The sequence below is a fragment of the Triturus cristatus genome, chromosome 6 (assembly GCF_964204655.1).
Source record: "Triturus cristatus chromosome 6, aTriCri1.1, whole genome shotgun sequence".
In the NCBI taxonomy this organism is placed as follows: domain Eukaryota; kingdom Metazoa; phylum Chordata; class Amphibia; order Caudata; family Salamandridae; genus Triturus; species Triturus cristatus.
Genome location: NC_140589.1, coordinates 1,035,899,038 through 1,035,917,226, shown reverse-complemented (window position 1 = coordinate 1,035,917,226; position 18,189 = coordinate 1,035,899,038). Strand labels below are relative to the sequence as shown.

The 18,189-nt window shown below is 43.6% G+C and overlaps 1 protein-coding gene across 3 annotated transcripts in view; it reads left to right on the top strand.

Annotated features, from left to right (window-relative positions):
• LOC146820952 (enoyl-[acyl-carrier-protein] reductase, mitochondrial-like) overlaps positions 1-18,189 on the top strand; it is a 686,021-nt gene that overhangs the window by 487,081 nt on the left and 180,751 nt on the right. For all 3 annotated transcript variants that reach the window (XM_085611823.1, XM_085611825.1, XM_085611822.1), the window contains 3 exons: positions 10,947-11,049; positions 11,219-11,292; positions 12,355-12,415. In XM_085611823.1, the coding sequence (XP_085467949.1) occupies positions 10,947-11,049; positions 11,219-11,292; positions 12,355-12,415 (238 nt within the window). The remainder of the gene's footprint in view (positions 1-10,946; positions 11,050-11,218; positions 11,293-12,354; positions 12,416-18,189) is intronic.

The window sequence follows — 18,189 nt, the reverse complement described above, 5'->3', positions numbered from 1 at the left end:
TACTTCATAACAGGATGTTTTCGCCAAGCAGGGACATCCGATATCCCCTCTTCAGTTTACTTTTTCTAGTTGAGCCTTTCTTTTCCATCTGTAACAGAGGTTATTCTTGAAGATGCCAACCATAACATGTCACTATTTGGAGATGATGTAATTCTGTCGATTGTGAGCCCAAGCGTTCCAATCCCTTCATCAACTTGACATTTTGCCTTATTTCTGAGATACGTAAAGAAATACAATAAATAGAGGATCATTAATACTGTTGCCTCAAACCTTGAGCAGTCTGGCAGCACAGTGTCTAAAAGCTGTGGCTCCCTTCCACCTCAAATGAACGACTGATAAAATACATGAGACATACTTTGACTTTCAGAGAGTCCTAGATAACAGAATCTTTAGCCAGGCAATACGATCCCTTCTGAATATATGAGGTCCCTGACTATGTCAGGCTATAAAATCAATACAGGGAAATCAATACTGTTGCCTCTAACCTTGAGGAAGGATATAAAGCGCAGTATGTCTGTCCAAGATAGAGAACACTTCATTAAGGTCATTATAGGGTGGTATTTAACACTGGAGAAACTCTGCAAAATATTTCCTAGGATGTTGAATGCTTGGTAAAGTGGATACACCATTACATAGTTGGTGGCTGTTGGCCCATTCATAGGACATACTGGAAGGAGGTTTTGGCAACAATTAATTCGAAAATGGGATTTCCAATCACCGAAGGTATCTGTGAAGAAATGTATTGAAGGGAATGGAAACTGATTTTTTTAACTGCTCCTGATGCCCAAATTGATAATCCAGAGACAATGAAAATAGGTACTGTAAGAAATTGGAGTATTAATTGGGGGGATGGTGGGGCAAAACCCTATCTCAAGTAATATAATCACAGTATTTTAAGAAATAAAATTACACCAAAATGACAAAACTCAAATAAATTAAATAGGAGATATGTGTTTCGCCATCACCCAGAGATCTGGGGTCCTTACCTCCTCATTCTTTTTAATTCCATCGTGGGGGGTATGGAGATCCCCTGTACTTGGTTGAGGGCGGAGATTGTGCCTATTTTCAAAAAGGGCTCTCCTCTTCTCCCAGCCAACTACAGGCCGATCAGCCTCATAGATGTTTCACAAAAACTATTCTCTCGCCTCCTTTTGGACCATCTTTTAGACTGGATGGAGGATAAGGAAATCCTTAGCCCCCTCCAGGCTGGCTTCAGGAAAAAAACGTCCACCATGGACCAGATCTTCCGCCTTGTTCTCCTCTATTGGAAAACCGTGAGGATTGAGGGTGGGAGGCTGTACATGGTGTTCGTGGATCTGAGGTCAGCCTTTGACCTAGTCCCTCGTAAGAAACTATGGGAGGTCCTAAAGGAGCTGGGTGTTCCTACCCATTTATTAAATACCATAATTAGGCTCCACGATAACAACTTTGCTCAGGTCAGGTGTGGGAGGGATGTAGCGCTGTCATCTAGGTTCCCAGTTCTTAGAGGGGTAAGACAGGGTTGCGTTTTGGCGCCAACCCTGTTTTGTCTCTATGTTAACAATGTCATATCCCATCTTGACAATATTGGGGACAATGACGCTCCATCTTTGGCGGGCAGGAGGGTACCTGCTATTATGTTTGCGGACGATACCCTCCTGCTCTCAAAATCCCCGATGGGGATTCAACGGATCTTAGATGGATTTGGTCTTTTCTGTAGACAATATGGTCTAGAGATCAATACTGAGAAGACCAAGTTCATGATATTTAATCCCTCACCCAAAACCCGACCTAATCCATTACTGAGCTCAGTAAGACTGGAGAGGGTAAAAACTTTTCAGTATTTGGGGGTAACCTTGCAAGAGAACTTATCTTGGGAACCTCAAATAGCAAGATGTCGGCTAAAGCTGTCCCAATTGTCTGGGGCAATTCGGAAGGTTGTAAACACTTCTAGTTTCAAACCCATCAGCCCGGCAGTAGAAGTGTAGAAAACCCAAGCTAAAGCGGCCGCATCTTACGGTGGAGAGCTATGGGGGCATAAAGCAGGAGCAGACCTGGTCACTATAGAAAATAGTTTCCTTAGACGCCTCTTGGCCCTTCCCCGTGGTACACCCCTGTTCCCCCTAAGATTAGATTTGGGCCTTCCCTCTATAGTAGAGGATTTGGAATTAATGCCATTAAGATTCTGGCACAGGCTCTGGTCCACTGGCGAGCTCGCGCATTACAGGCAAGAGCTCATTCACGTAATGAATCTGAACCAGTGTGATAGAATCCCGTGGCTGGCTTTTATAAAGAAAGAACTTTATAGGTTGAGACTCCCTGAGTTATGGGAGCTTCCCGAACAAAGCTGCCAAAGGGTTTCACGAAAAAAACTGGTGGAGATATACAAGGAGAAAAGTCTAGCCTCTCTGGTCTCTGCATCTAAAAATGGCACTTTAACCGATCGATTTCTGGATTTTAAAAATTCTTATCACTTTGAAGGTTTTCTGGATACTATTTTTCCCATCTTAACTAGAAAACTGTTTATTCAATGGAGGTTAGGCACTTTGCCCATTAAAACTTTCACCTGCAAATGGACAAAGAGGGACGATAAAATCTGTCCAGGGTGCAGCAACCACGAGGAGGACGAGGTCCACGTACTATTCTTCTGCCCAGCCTACAATAGACCCAGGAAATATTGGCTAGTGCCATTATGTAGAAACCTGGGTATAAGGAGCCATCTGCATTCGTACAGAATACTGAAAACAAGTACTCTCCCCCATATAGTTTTTGCAGTTGCTAAATTTATAATGGCCATGTGGCAGATAAGGAGAAAATTACTAAACAACTAAACATTAATGATATGAACTGTAATCCTTCCCCGTGATTAGAATTTTTATATAAATGTATTTTTACGATTTAATGTTTTTATTCAAGTGTCTGTTTATGTGATATTATATTGTTGTATCTTTTATGGCCTAACCGGCCGAAATATTGAATTGAATTGATATGTGTTTTTAAAGCTCAATTAAAGCGCAAAGCGTTACCCACGCATATCTGGTCGCACTAGACAGAGTTAAAGTTAAAAGTTAAAGCCAACCAGTTGGACCTGTGGGCTGATACTAGGACCAGGTTCATCTCGGTGGAACATTTTCCCTCTGACTTAAAAACTTTTCTGGAAGTCGGAACTCCTTCAGAAATGTAAACTGGCAAGTAGATTTAACCGGCGAGTTCACGTCGATGGCTTTGGTTCATTGGCGATCCCAGTCTGAAGGACTACATTAGGGGTGACTTTCTATATATTAAAAAGGAAGGATTTAGGCATGCCAAATGGTTATTGTGACAGGTTAAAATGACACATTAAAACTGCATTACCACACCGGCAGGCCTGGAGACAGGTTTTCACAATGCTATTTTAGTGGATGGCACAACAGGTGAAGTAGTTCACTGGTAATATTTAATTTCAAGTTAGCCTGACGGGTGAGGGGTGTTACCCCCAAACCGGTTCCAGGATGCTTGTTTCTGGTCCAGGGCAGACCTGGCTTGGCAGTTCGGCCTGGACTGTTCCCATGAGGAACAGGGTCAAGACTGATTCGCATATGGCTGGGGCCTGACCTGGGGTGGCAAAGTGAGCTAAAGACGATGATGGATTTAACCCAGATCTAATAGTGACTGGGGGTGAGTGTCTGAAAAGTTTCAATGCTCGGTCCATCCTCTCCTTGTGTTTGTTATGTTTGTCCTAAGTTGGCACGGTATGCCCAGATATGGGTCCCTTGCTTACATTGCCACTGGATTTAAGCTAGCCTGGCTGATGAGGGGTGTTACCCCGAAACCATTCCCAGGATGCTTGTTTTCGGTCCAGGGAAGCCCTAACTTGGCATTTCGGGATGGACTGTTCCCATGAGGAGCAGAGTCAAGACAGATTTGCATATGGCTCGGTGTGAACGGGGGTGGTGCAGTGAGCTAAAGAACGATGAAGGATTCAACCCAGATCTAAAAGCGACTGGGGTTGAGTGTCTGAAAAGTTTTAGCTCTCCGTCCATCATCTCCTTGTGTTTGCAATATTTCATGTACAGTCACTGGGTACATGTAGTACTATACATTATGGAATTACAAGTGAATTAAATGTGCCAATCAGATGTATGCCAAATTTACCATACTTAAAAAGGAAAGTACAATAACTTTAGCACTGGTTGGCAGTGATAAAGTGCACAGAATTCTATGCCCAACTAATACATATTCAGCAACAGAAGGTAAAAATCTGGGGGAATACCACACAAACGTTGGTCATTTCCAACAAGACCTACCCCAACTCTGTCTATCTGGTTTTGAACAACACGTAAAACAATGGCTGCAGAAAGACTCATGAGAGACCTTTTGTTAGATTTGGGGGTCTCTAGTTGGCACAGGTAGGTACTTGTGACAAATAGAGACCCTTGCCTCTAGTCAGGGTAAGGGGGTACACTCCCAAAATAACCCCTGCTCACCCCCTTGGTAGCTTGGCCCGAGCAGACAGGCTTATCTCAAAGGCAGTGCGTAAAGCATTTGTGAACACATACAGTAATCAAGTGACAACACTACAGATGGACACCACACAAGTTTTATATAAAAAATAAGTATTCTTTATATAGATTTAACACAAGACCATAAACGACAAAAATCCACAATACTGTGCGACACTTTGAGTCAATGTACCTTAAGATGCGACACGCAGGGCAAAGAAAGTGTTGCAGAGAAGGTGATGCGACGCGCTTCTCCGATGTTGCGAGATTTCTCGGCTCGATGCGTCAGCTGCAGCGGCGACACCCTTGTCCAGTGATGCGATGACAGCGGCTTTGGCAGCGACACTCTTCTCCAACGATGCGAGACGCTTCCGCTTGTTGCGACAGTTGCAGCGGCGACACCCTTGTTCAGTGATGTGACAACAGCGGCTGCGACGGTGGCATGATTCTCTGTGGATGCGAGGTGCTTCTTGTGATGCGATGCAATGCGACAGCTCCAGCGGCGACACCCTTGTTTAGTGATGCGGCGGCTGCGACTGCGACACGCTTCTTCGGTGTTGCGAGGCGCATCTCGTGATGCGGTGCAATGCGACAGCGGCGACACCCTCGTTCAGTGATGCAGCGGCTGCGACACGCTTCTTCTTCTTGAGTCATGCTTCCAGCTCCTTGCGACACGCAGTCCCTCAGAAGGCCCAAATACAGCTACAGGCACTTCCAAAGAACTCTTGGGGAGCTGGTGGTTGAAATCTGTTGTCCCTTAGACTTCAGCAGGAGGCAAGCTCTTTTCCAAGCCCTTGGAGATCCTTCACAAGTGGAATGAAAATGCACACAAAGTCTTTTCTCCTTTCTTTGGCATTCAGGCAACCACTGCAGGCCAATCCCCCAAGTAGCACTTCAGTTTAGGGATAGTCTCTCCTCAGTTTCTTCTGGTTCCACTCTTCAGCAAAGGCTTCTCCTTGTTTCCCAAAGTGATCTAAACTTCTGGGGTCTATACATGCTCACATTACTTGATGGGGCAATAGTTTTCTCTACAATAGACCTCACATCAGCCTACCACCAGATTACACTTGATGAGGAATTATGTGACCTTACAGCATTCATCACTCCATTTGGTACTTTCAGATATGCAAGATTACCATTTGGTTTGGTGTCTGCTACATCGGTTTTTCAGAGAGCATTAGAAATGATACTCAAAGGTATAAAAAGAATAAGGATATATCAAGACAATATCTTAGTATTTGAAAACAAATGTGGCTCAGCATGATCGGGGGTGAGACAGGTGTTAAGAAAACTTGAAAATTCAAATTTTCAGTGAAGCTAGAGAAATGTAAATTCAGGAAAGAATCAATAGATTATTTGGGGCATACCATTACTGGTGAGGGCATAATTCCCACGGATGACCTAATTAACACCATTCATTATTTGAAAACCCCAGCCAACACAGTAAAGTTGATGAGATATCTAGGTATGGCAGAGTACTATTGAAAATTTTTCAAGGGTTTTGCGGCAATGTGCTTAGCAATGAGAAACTTACTCAAGAAAGGAAATACATTTGTTTGGGATTTTGTTTTGTGAAGCGGAGCTCAAGGAGGCGAGACAAAAATTAAGTTTAGTACCCAAACTTAAGAATTGTGTGCCAAAAAGGAAGTAGGTACTCAGGACATATGCAAGTCTTAAAGTCTTGCAACAAGGAGAGTAGGGTTCAGAACAAACCGTGTTGTTCCTCTTGAGAAGTCTCAAGGGTTCAGAAAACCGCTATTTTGTTATAGAGAGAGAGGCACTTGCGGTATTTTAGGCAGTCAAAAAGTTAAAAACTTTCTTATGAAGCAGCAAATTTGAAATCAGAACTGATCACAGACCTTTGTGTGCCATTTTTAAAAGAAAAGGTATAGATGCAGTTTCAAGTTGAATTATGAAGTGGGTGATTGCTCTTCGGGTGTATGATTTTGAAAGAAAATATATTTCAGGTATAAACAACACTGTAGCTGACACTTTATCTATGTTAGCATCTATAAAGGAGGAGGCACAAGGTGAAGATCATGAATTTGATGATAGTAAGTTTGAGCAAGAAATGATCTGTGAAATGGGTGATGCCATTGGCTTAGAAGAGGAATGGTGGTCAGAACTGAAATCAGATAAAACCTTACAAGAAGTTCTACACTTATTGAAAACTGGATGAGGTGGCAGCAACAAAAAAAGGGAAGAAATGAAAATGTTCTGGAGAATTAAAGATGAGTTTTCAGAAAGTCATTGGTTACAATTCAGAGGAACAAACTTGTTCCTCCTCTGACGATGAGAGAAGAACTCATCATTAGCCTATTGCGTTCATCAAGGGATGTCTAAAACTAAGGAGAGATGTTGAGAATGACGTATTGGTAGCCACGTATGGAACTCCAAGCAGAAAGATAGATTCGCGAATACATGCAGTGTGCTTTAATTGAAAATTCCAAGAAACCTAGGGTACAGCCTATGGTTATTAGAGAACGTCCTGCTGAGCCTTGGGAAGAGATTGCTTTGGACATACTTGGTCTAGTACAAAGTGATGGTTGTGAAACCTATATTATAGTTTTGAGGGTTATTTATTCAAGATGGCTTGAGGTACACTTCACACGAGGTATTGAAACTAAACATGTGGTGACACTTTTGAAAGAAATATTTGGGAGGGGAGGTTTACCGCAAATTCTACTAACAGACACCGGAGTTTAGTTACTTTCCAAAGAAATTGAAACATTTTTAGGAGAATGTGGAATAAAACACAAAAAATATGCACTTTACCATCCAGAAACAAATGGAATGGTAGAATGTTTAAACTGAGTATTAAAGGAGACTATTCACATGGCCAAAGATAATGGTTTGACGTAGAAGGAGGAAGTCCGTAAGAGAGTAGAAGCTTACAGAATAACACCACACTCTACTACTGCATACCTGCCAACTCATACGGTGCCACAGTGTGACACACGATATCAGCTCCCATCACACAGTCACCCGGTGAGGAGCCGATATCACACTATGGCATGGAAAACCGCTGTAAATAGTGGTTTTCCAGCTTGTTTTTTGAGAGGCGTTGAACTGCTGGCATTGATTAAAGGGTGTGAAAACACTACAGGACATCAGCACCAACCTCTGTAAGCTCTTTTGTTTGGGAGGAATTGGCTTGGGGGCAGGGGTTAAAAAGTGGCTCCTAGGTACTTCTTGGCACAAGGCCCTGCCCCCTCCTCACATTGTGAGATTGTTCTTTAAGTTGGCAGGTATGCTACTGGTTGAAGTACTTTTGAATTATTTTGCGGTAGATGTCCATGTACACTAATTAATCCTGTTTGGATCAATGATTTAAAGACAAAAACACCCGCAGTAGATGAGGGTAAAGAGTGGCGATTGAGAGAAGAGAGGATAATACAAGCATGCAAACAACACTATGATATGAGGAAGTCAGTGAAACAAACAAGGGCTGTTGTCGGTGATCTGATTATGATAAGTAAATCAAGTGGTAAGGAAGGTGGTTACAAACTTTCCAGACCCAATAAGGTCATAAAGATCTTCAACAATGCAGTGGAGATAGGAGATCATAAAATATGGAACCTAAATAGAATAGTGATTTATAAAGGGTTGATAGCCCAGGAAAGGATGTCAGCAAATGTGTTGGGTGGTAAGAAAACTGCGAACAAGATGGAAGCCAGGGAAAGATCTTGTAGAGATGTTAAAGCTCCAAAGTATCTTGAAGACTACATAAGATAAATGTCTTTCAATTTTCATCTGGATATGTATATAATTTTTTAACAAGAAAATTAGTATTCTCATCACGTAGCATTTGTAATACTCAACTTAGCTTTTCTTTTATATGATTAGTTATTAATGTGTTTTAAAATTCTGTTGGATAATGTTTAAATTTGTTGTTTGATTAATAAGGGGAGATGTGTGATATGTGCATACAAAGTGAGATGAAGCTGTCTGTGACAGCTGCAGCAGTCATCTCAAGGAATCGTGGTGGGAGACTAGTGGGCAGTTGGCAGTTAGTGGGGACAGAGAAGCGTGTCTGCCATTGTAGCTGGATGAGACATTTTTGTTTGTAGAATAAATACTTTGTCATCTACACTGTCTGTCCTGCAATCTTTCACATACCGCTTGTCACAGCTTGCAAATTAATCAAGAGACATCTTGTTTGACTTTTGTACTGTGCATGTGCTAAGAGGTAGCATATGAACACACTGCACATATGTGGAGTGATCAAAATGCCCTCAAGTTCTGATGTATATATTCACATTCCAAAGTAAACGTATATCCAATGGAAAAACACGATCTTTCAGTGAATGTAAGATATGGAAACACCCATCATTGGCTGACTTTCTTCCATTAAACAGTGCCAAAATCCAAACCTTCTGGCTACATTTTAAAGCTCTGAATGACTGTATATGAGAGGTCATTTTGTAAGTTCGAGAGCACGGACAGCAGGGACAAATGACTAGACAAGTTACAACTGCATTCTGATTGTTTACATAATCAAACAACAGTCCAAATGGCAGAACACCACAGGCTAGAGCTTAGGTCCACAGCGTGAGCGAGTAAGACTTCATCTCAATGGTAACCACTCCCAAGTGTTTAAATATGGGTGACAAATACACGCTGAGGTCATCAGATAATAGCAGAACAAGTAGCCACTAATACTTCAAACAGAACTTCGATTGGACTTTTTAAGAACATGAAATGGCAGACCCTTATTAGCTCATATTCCACTTTACAAATCACATCTATAGCAAGCAGATGTCCTGCCCCAATTGCAGCCTTTCGATTGGCCAACACAAACAAGTGGAGCAGAAATTGTAAGCGCCAGATTTATCTAAAAGCACAGAATGCACATTTGGCCAACCTTTTGTAAAGAAACGTCAGTCCTCTTATTAGCCATGCCCTGGCCCGTGCAGCCTACCTGTCCTTTAACCTCCGATCGGCCAGTCTTGGGGTCTCAGCAGTACATCTCCTCTCTGCAACTCTGCCATATCTGCATCCCCCTCACCTCATCAATATATGGGGCTGAGTGGCGGCGCTGCGTGGGCAGCTCCTTGGGGCAGGAGAGACGTAATAAGTGGGGCAACATACAACAATAAGGGCAAGCAAAAATATAATATTAGAAAAATCCCTTCTCTCCAGCTGGGTGCCCCGTTTACAGTGTAAATAACAGAAGAGGATGAGGCATGGTGCTGGTGGGGAACAAGAAGCGGACTTCAGCAAGATTGGAGCAAGATGCAACAACGCAATGATTGGAGCAAGATGCAACGACAGGTATAAGCAAAAGAAGAAACAGAAAAATCCCTTCTCACCAGCTGGGCGCCCGTTTGCAGTGTAAATAACAGAAGCGGATGAGGCATGATGCTGGTGGAGAACAAGACACGGGGTGGAGCAGGAGAGATGCAACGATCAGATCAAGGTACAACAACAGTGTATACAAAAAAATAGAAAAACACCCTCTCTCCAGCTGGCTGTAAGTGATGTCGCTGATGCGGCACAGATATTAGGAGAAACCTCCACTTTGGCTGGAGAGCGTGCAAGGAGCAGGAGGTGGCCTGGAGAACTCAGCACACATACAGTGTGAGTCCTTAAGAAAGCAACAACAAAGACAAGCTTCCTCAAACATGACACGGAACCCAAGAAGAAAATAGTGCGGAAAATAACCAGACACAGTGCAAAGGGTAAGGTTAGTGGTACTTGGCCGGTGCCCTTCAGATAAGAACAATGGTAATGCATCAACTGCGGGAACCAGTTAGGAGGCAGCAATTAAGAGCAACACTGGAGCGAACCTATGGTAAGCAGCAGGCAGTATTAAACTCCTTTTAGTGAACACAGCCGGTCTTGAAGACAGGCATTTGCGCTGCCTATGCTTAACCTAAAAATTACTAATAAGATCCTAACAGAACCCAACCCCTCAGAACAGAAGCAATAAAATAGGATCCACCATCGAGGGAACTATTACGGTGCCCAAATAGCGATCCACCTACTTGCATCAAGAAGTGTGTCAGATAAAAAGCATTGAATATAGGCAACCTTATTTAGGAATGTCTCATGGTCCACAATCTGGCCAATATAGACTATCACTAATCATAGACAGCTTAGAGCAACCCCAGTTCAGGAGAGCGCTGCAGCGACCCAGAAATAGGGTTTCAATGTTTCTCTACTATCAGTGTCTCCTTTAATATAGATCCGATTGACCCAATATAGGTATTACCCTACAATCCTTGCCAGTATTCACAGCATAATAAAACAACACTTGACACCATTAAAATAGTGAAATGTTTATACATTGCAATGAACTTTTTCATGTTCCAAGGAATCGCAGAAAATGGGTGGAGTGTAAGCAAGGATGAATCATCATGTATCTAAGTGAGCTGATGAAAGAGTGAGCAATATATACAATGATAACTTAAGTTTCTTCTTACCATCTATTCCCAATGGGTTTTCTTTGCTCGCCTAAATAGCATTATTTATTTTCTTTCCCAGACCAAATGTGAAAGACCTCATGGAGACTTTACAATCTATTGGTGCCGACTGGGTCATTACAGAAGAAACACTACACAATTCCAAAATGGCAGATCTATTCTGGGTAATTATTTGTGAAGGGAGACTTCATCAATGCACTATTTTCTAAAGAGCACTTTTAGAACATTTTGAATTTGTCAGGTTTTATTTTTGTTTTTCATGCCATATTACAATCAAATCATTTGTGACCCTCATGGTACAAGCTCTGCCAATAAACATTCTTTCTTTCACAGGGTGTACCGAAGTCCAAATTAGCTCTAAACTGTGTAGGAGGACACAGCGCTGGGAACCTTTTGAAACACATAGAGTAAGTTATGTTGTGTTTCTATGGTAATGCCTGGTTAGTTAGAAATCTGCCATGTACAAAATGCAGCCAATTTAAAAGTACATGTGATTTAACATGTTTAACCTTCCATGCAAAAAGCTAGCATAAACTTTATTTTCCCGGGGTGGCAATTTTGAACAGGGGCTAACAAAGTGTTCTGATCCTAATTTATTTTAGTTTTGCCTCTGCACATTCTGATTTTGAATTATATTTATCGCTAGTTACGTGGAAGGATTATATACAAAAGACACACATCTTTAGTGGATCATTCCGGTTAGGCTTCATGCTGTATGAGGTATATCCATGGCTTAGTTCTGGCATATCTGTTTAGCTTGAGTGGCATCATGTCCAATAGAGGGAGTGGCATACTAATTGCTGTGCATTAGCGTGAATAATTGGCTTGCAGTTCCAGTCATTCACTGCTATAATGGCTGGCAAAACTTGTCAGCCACTTTTGGTACTCATAAAGGAATTCTAGTCAACTGTAGCCGAGAGCCAGTCAGAGCATCACTGGAGAACAGAGAAGGCAGTTCCCACTGGGAGTTATAGTTAGGATTTCTTCATGGGAAGTTTCAGAGTGACCCACCATGAAGCGGGGGCCAAAAAAGGGGGGAGGGGAGAATGCAAATATCACTGCTGCACAGTATTACACCACATTTGGCAGGAATCTAGTTCTTTGTCTAGAAAGTGTGCTTTTTGTGATTCCGAGTAAATCTGTTGTGTACTTTTTGAGAAATTAGGGCTCAAAAATACTTGTATAATTGGACGATTGGGTTTAAGGGACTCTTATAAGAGTGCCTCAAACCCAATTTTTAAATAAAATAGAGCACTCTGATTGGCCTAGGAAGATTTTTCCCCCTTGGGCCAATTTGCTGCCACAGGAGAAAGACACCTGTGGGAGCAAGTACTTTGATTGACTTACCCTCCTATTGATTGCCGCTAATTCGGCATTTATATGCGTGTATCAGAAAGGTTGATTAACTAGATGGATATTCTTTCCTTTCAACACTGCTAACGATGCAACTATCCTCTTTGACTTTGCAGATGTGGTAGCACAATGGTGACCTATGGAGCAATGGCAAGACAGCCAATGCAATTACCAGCTGTGAGTATTTAATAGTGGATTGTCTGTCTTAGTAAATTAAATATCATTAAAAAAACAATTAGCAGCTAAGTCCTCATTGTTGTCACAAGAGATACCTTTACCTTAAATTGTGACATCAAATTCTTTGTTAAATATGTGATTTGTTCTTTGAGGCTCAGCTTTTCATTGATAGTAAAATAATATAGAAATCCTTATAAATTCAATCTCCTTTTTTTGTCACGTGTTGAACAAACGCAACATGTTTCACTCAAACTATAATATGCACTGCACAGGACCTTTATTAAGGTACTCTTCTTTCTTGAAAACAAATTAAAATATCCCATCCATGACTATTGACTGTGTGGAGCTATTGACTTAATAAGGTGGGTTCTAACTAATGTCCATATTACGGACACTTGGCATCCCCCCTTCACCCATACCTCTGTCCCTCATCAAAAAGTTATGTACCAGTTTCCCTGAAATCGTGATGTCCTTGTAGCTGGTTAGAAATTGACGTGCTCTTTGTTCTCTCGCTGCTAGCATCAGAGACATGGCGGTACGTGTACAGGAAAGAAACCTGCTTAAAACCAAAGCAAACTTTCCATTGGTTCAAAGAAAAAAACACATGTGCACACAAGTGGCTGGTGAATGCTGGTGTCATTTATTAGCAGCATGTTAGAACGTCAGCCATAAAGCTGTAAATTAAATGCTACTAGTGGGCCTTCAGCACTGATTGTGTCACTGATATAAGCAGCAACTTAATTCATGTACCTGGTCTGCCACTGCAACCTTACTGCAAATTTAAACAGCTATGCCAACTTGGCATTTAAATCCCCTTGCCAAGCCAAAAACTCCCCATTAATTGCTTTTCATATTAGCTAAGGGAGGCATTAGGCAGACCATATAGCAGGGGGCCTTGTAATTAAATGTTTGGACTAGTATTTATACATTTTACATGTCCTGGTAGTAAAACAACTCTTACATTTGTTTTTCACTCCAGTGAGGCTTCCCCTCCCATAGGACAACATTGGATGTTCATTAATACATTTAATAAGCTGTAATTTCTAAGTTGGAGCTAGTAGGAATCTCATGTTTTTTGTCTTTGGAATTGTGGCGAAGAACCCTATTTAATGATACAGTCAGGTTTTTTATCACAATTTTAACAAGCATTTGTAATGCAATAGGTCTCGTATTTACGTGAGTTTAACCTATTGGAATTGTAAATGGCAATGCGTTTTATTAATGTTTCAAAAACCAAAACATACATGAAAGGCATTGTCATTTACAATGCCAATAGCTAAAACATGCGTGTAAGAAGGGATGGAGGGGTCGCAATCCCCTGTAACATAAGGACCAGGATACGACAGTAGATTCAAAGGATGTGAGCTTTTATTTACATCGTTCCAGCTCAAAGAAATAAGCAGACCACCCAAGGAACAGTCTCTGAAGAAGTCGGAGTTCTCGGGGAGCTCTGAGTAGTCCGGTCTGGTCGTTCTCCTTTTCAGCCAGGGACACTTCCGGCTTGAACGCGACAGGGGTCCAGAGGAGTCTCTCGGGTATAAAGGAAACAGAAACTGGGGGTTACTTCCAATATCGGGAGTTCCGTATATGAAAGGAGGGGGAGGGGAAGTGACGGGATCACCAGGGAACCTTTACCGTGCAAGAACGTACTCGTGTAGGGGAGGTGCGCTTTCTCTTGAAAAAAAACCCACCCAACCGTCCTGTGACCACCGTCTCCCACCCCTACCTGTTCCCTCCCCGTGAGAACACGAGCCCCCTTAATCTGGCCCGTACCTTGTGGTGCCACACTTCTCCAGAAGTGTGGCGGGGCGGAGCGTGGTCTCGTTGGCCTCCCGGCTTTCTCTGCTCCTGGGACGCCGAAGGCTCTGGATCATCTCTCTTCTCCTCCTGCGGCGGCACTGCTTCGAATTCCTCCGACTCCTGGCTCCTAAGGACCTCCGTAACTGTTCGGGACGACTTCTCCTCTCCTGTCTGTGTCGCGCCGTGTTCTTCCGGACGCCGTCCTATGAACGGCATTGAGGCTTCTGATTGGTAGACGGCCGGTGATGTCAGAGGCGGGGCCCCCTCCTCCGGGAATGTCCGCTCCGTCTTAAAGGGACCATGTCCATCCTGCAGTCGGGGCGGAAACGAATACGGATTAAAGTCCTCCCCCGGCTTGTGGCAGGTAGGGACCCCCTGACACATCCCTCCCCCGGGATTTCCCCGATCGGGGGAAAAGGGAAATCGGGACAAGAAATCAGCATTCCCCTGATCCAGACCTTTCCGATGCCGTACTTCAATCTGAAAGGGTTGTAGAGCCAAGAACCATCTGAGAATGCGATCATTGTGACCACGGTTCCTTTGCAGCCACGTCAGCGGGGCATGGTCCGTATACAAAACAAATGGTCTTCCCTCCAGATAGTATCTGAGTTTGTCCACTCCCCAACGGACTGCCAAGCACTCTTTCTCAATAGTGGAGTAAGCCGCTTCCCTGGGGAACAGTTTACGACTGATGAAGAGGATCGGTCTTTCCAATCCCTCTGGATCTTCCTGTGAAAGGACCACCCCAATACCCACTCCTGAGGCATCTGTCTGGAGGATGAAGGGTTTCGAGAAATCTGGGGATATCAACACGGGTGCAGTGGTAAGGACATTCTTTAGTGCCTGAAATGCACTGGTTTCCCTGGGAGTAGGGGCTGGTAGTCTAGGTGATGACTGAGTTTTCTTTAAGAGGTCAGTGAGAGGGCCAGCCAAATCGGCAAACTGAGCAATAAACCTCCTATAATAACCCACTAGGCCCAGGAAAGCCCGCAGATCTCTTTTGGTCTTGGGATAGGGGACTTCAACTATAGCCTTAATTTTTTCGGTCTGTGGTTCTATCCTCCCGTCTCCTAAGACATATCCTAGATACTTCACCTTCCTGAAGGCTATTCTAGTTTTTTTGGCATTTATGTGAAAGCCCGTTGTCCTCAAACTACAGAGTATCTTTTCCAAATGAATCAAATGTTCCTTCCACGTCTTACTGTAGACGACAATATCGTCCAAGTAAGCGGAAGAATAGCGAGTATGAGAAGACAATACTTTATCCATTGCTCTTTGAAACGTTGCCGGAGCACCGTGCAGTCCAAATGGGAGGACTGTGAAATGATAATGGCCAGAGGGGGTAGAGAAAGCGGTTTTCTCTTGATCTGCAGGGTTGAGTGGAATCTGCAATACCCCTTGGTGAGGTCGATAGTGGTGATATAACGAGCCTCCCCAAGGCGTTCTAGTAACTCGTCTACCCGAGGAAGGGGGTAAGCGTCTTGTTTAGATACCCTATTCACTGCTCTGAAGTCGATACAAAATCGAATACTGCCGTCCGGTTTGGGGACGAGGACAACCGGAGAACACCAGTTGCTGTGGGAGGGTACTATCACTCCAGAGCGCAACATTTGGTTGACCTCTTCTTGGAAGGCCTGTCTCCTAGCTTCGGGGATGCGGTAGGGCTTTTGTTTGACCACCGTCCCGGGAGATGTAGGAATGGAATGCATTGCTATGTTGGTTTTCCCCGGTTGATCTGAAAAGACGTCTGCATACTTGAGAAGAAGTGATAGAACTTCCTCACGTTCTCCGGTTGTTATGTCAGAGTTGATGGGGGTGTCATACACGGTATGATTGGCAAGTGTAAGGGAATTGACCGCTTGGGGAGGTGTTCCCAGCCATTTTTTTAACAAGTTTATGTGGCACATTAATGTCTTGTTACCTTGGACTTGTAGGATGTATGTGGTCCTACTGATTTTCCTGATAATCTTAAAAGGGCCCTTCCATTCTTTTCTCAGTTTGTGTGTTGATGAGGGCAACAAAACCAAGGCCCAATCACCAACATCCATCTCCCTCCACTTTTTGCCCCTGTCATAAAACGTTTTTTGTTTGGTCTGGTCTATAGCCAGGTGATCATGTGCCATACTTCTCAGTTTGTGCAACCTGGTTTGGAGTTGTCGGGTGTAATCGAGTAAGGTTTCTGCTTCGTGTGCTCCTTCCCTTTCCCAGCTATCTTTGGTAATTTCCAACAGGGTTCTTGGGGTTCTACCAAACAATAATTCAAAAGGAGAGGTACCTAGGCTGGCTTGTTTTTGGCTCCGGAGGACAAAAAGAGCCAGTGGTAGTAACTGGTCCCAGTTTTTACCATCCCCAGATAGAAGTTTCTTCAGGGTGAGCTTTAAGCTACCATTATACCGCTCGACCAAACCATCCGTCTGGGGATGGTAGACAGACGTTTTGATGTGAGTGATTTGGAGTTGTTTACAGACTTGGGTCATTAAGCGTGAGACAAAAGATGTTCCTTGGTCGGTAATGATTTCGCGAGGATAGCCCATCCTAGCGAACACCTCGACGAGTTTTTGGGCGATTGCTGTCGATGTAGCCGCCCGGAGGGGAAAGGCCTCGGGGTATCGAGTTGCATAGTCTACTAAGACTAATGCATACAGGTGGCCCCTAGCCGACTTAGGCAAGGGACCTATAAGGTCCATTCCTATCCTATCAAAAGGTTTACCTATGATAGGCAATGGGTTCAGAGGTACCGGGGGTGGAACATAGGGGTTTCTTCGTTGACATATCTGACATTCTTGACAGTAACGTTGAATTTGTGCATAGATCCCTGGCCAAAAGAAGTGTTGCAAAATGGCCTGCCCGGTTTTTTCCACACCTGAATGTCCTGCAAGTAAGTGTGCATGTGCAAAGAAAAGTATTTGGTCCCTAAAGGCAACAGGTACCAGGAGTTGGGGCACTGAATCGGGTTTGGCCAACCTATATAACAACCCGTTTTTTTTCAATGAAGGTGGGATAGGTGACTGTTACAGGATCCTGACCTGAACGGGCAATTTGCCAAGCATTAGTAAGCGAGGAATCGTTTAGTTGTGCTGTCCTAAAATGGGTATCCCTAGCCCATGGCTCAGAAGCAAGAAGATTGTTACGGGGAGTACTCTGTAAGGCATCAGACATGAGAGTGACGCAGCCCGGATTATCGGTTCCTATGATCACAGGTTCTGGTAGAGTAGGCAAAACCCCAACGACTACTTCTGTTCTGGTGCCTGCGGCAGTGCGGAGGGTGATGTTAGCTATGGGATGCTCCCTTACATCTCCATGTACGCATTGTATGTGAACCTGTTTCCCTGTTATGAGGCAGGAGGGGGGGGGGCAGTTCTTTTCTAACCACCGAATGCCTGCATTCTGAATCAAGTAAAGCGCGAACCACTCTCCCATAAATATTCACACTCACATAGAAGATTGGACCTGTTTCTTGGGCGTATAGAAGAGAATAGGGGGCGTAGCTCACATCCATAGGTTCTTCTTCCTTTTCTTTTCTTTTTCGGCAATACCTTGATATATGTCCCCACTCGCCACAGTCATAGCATTGAGGACCAGGGTTGGGTTGAAAGTCCGGTTTGAGGGGACGCGGTCGGTAAGGTTCTAATGGGGGCTTCATATATTTCTTTTCGGGTTTGCCCGGGATGGTTTTATTGGTTTTCTCGGGTTCTCTTACAGGGGGTCGTCCCTGGGCCCTCGCATATGACGTAGCCATCTCAACAGCATGTTCAAGCGTTAAGCCTGCATGCTGTTTCAGCCATCGTTGTGTCCCATAAGGTAACGCCTCCAAAAACTGTTCGAGATAAATTTTATTCATCACTTCTTCCATATTACCCTCCTGGGGTTTGAGCCATAGGTCGGCAGCTGCTTTTAGTTTAAAGAATAGTGTCTTTGGAAGGTCGCCTGGGGCGCCGCGTTCTTGGCGGAACTTGAGTCTATGGGTCTCTTCA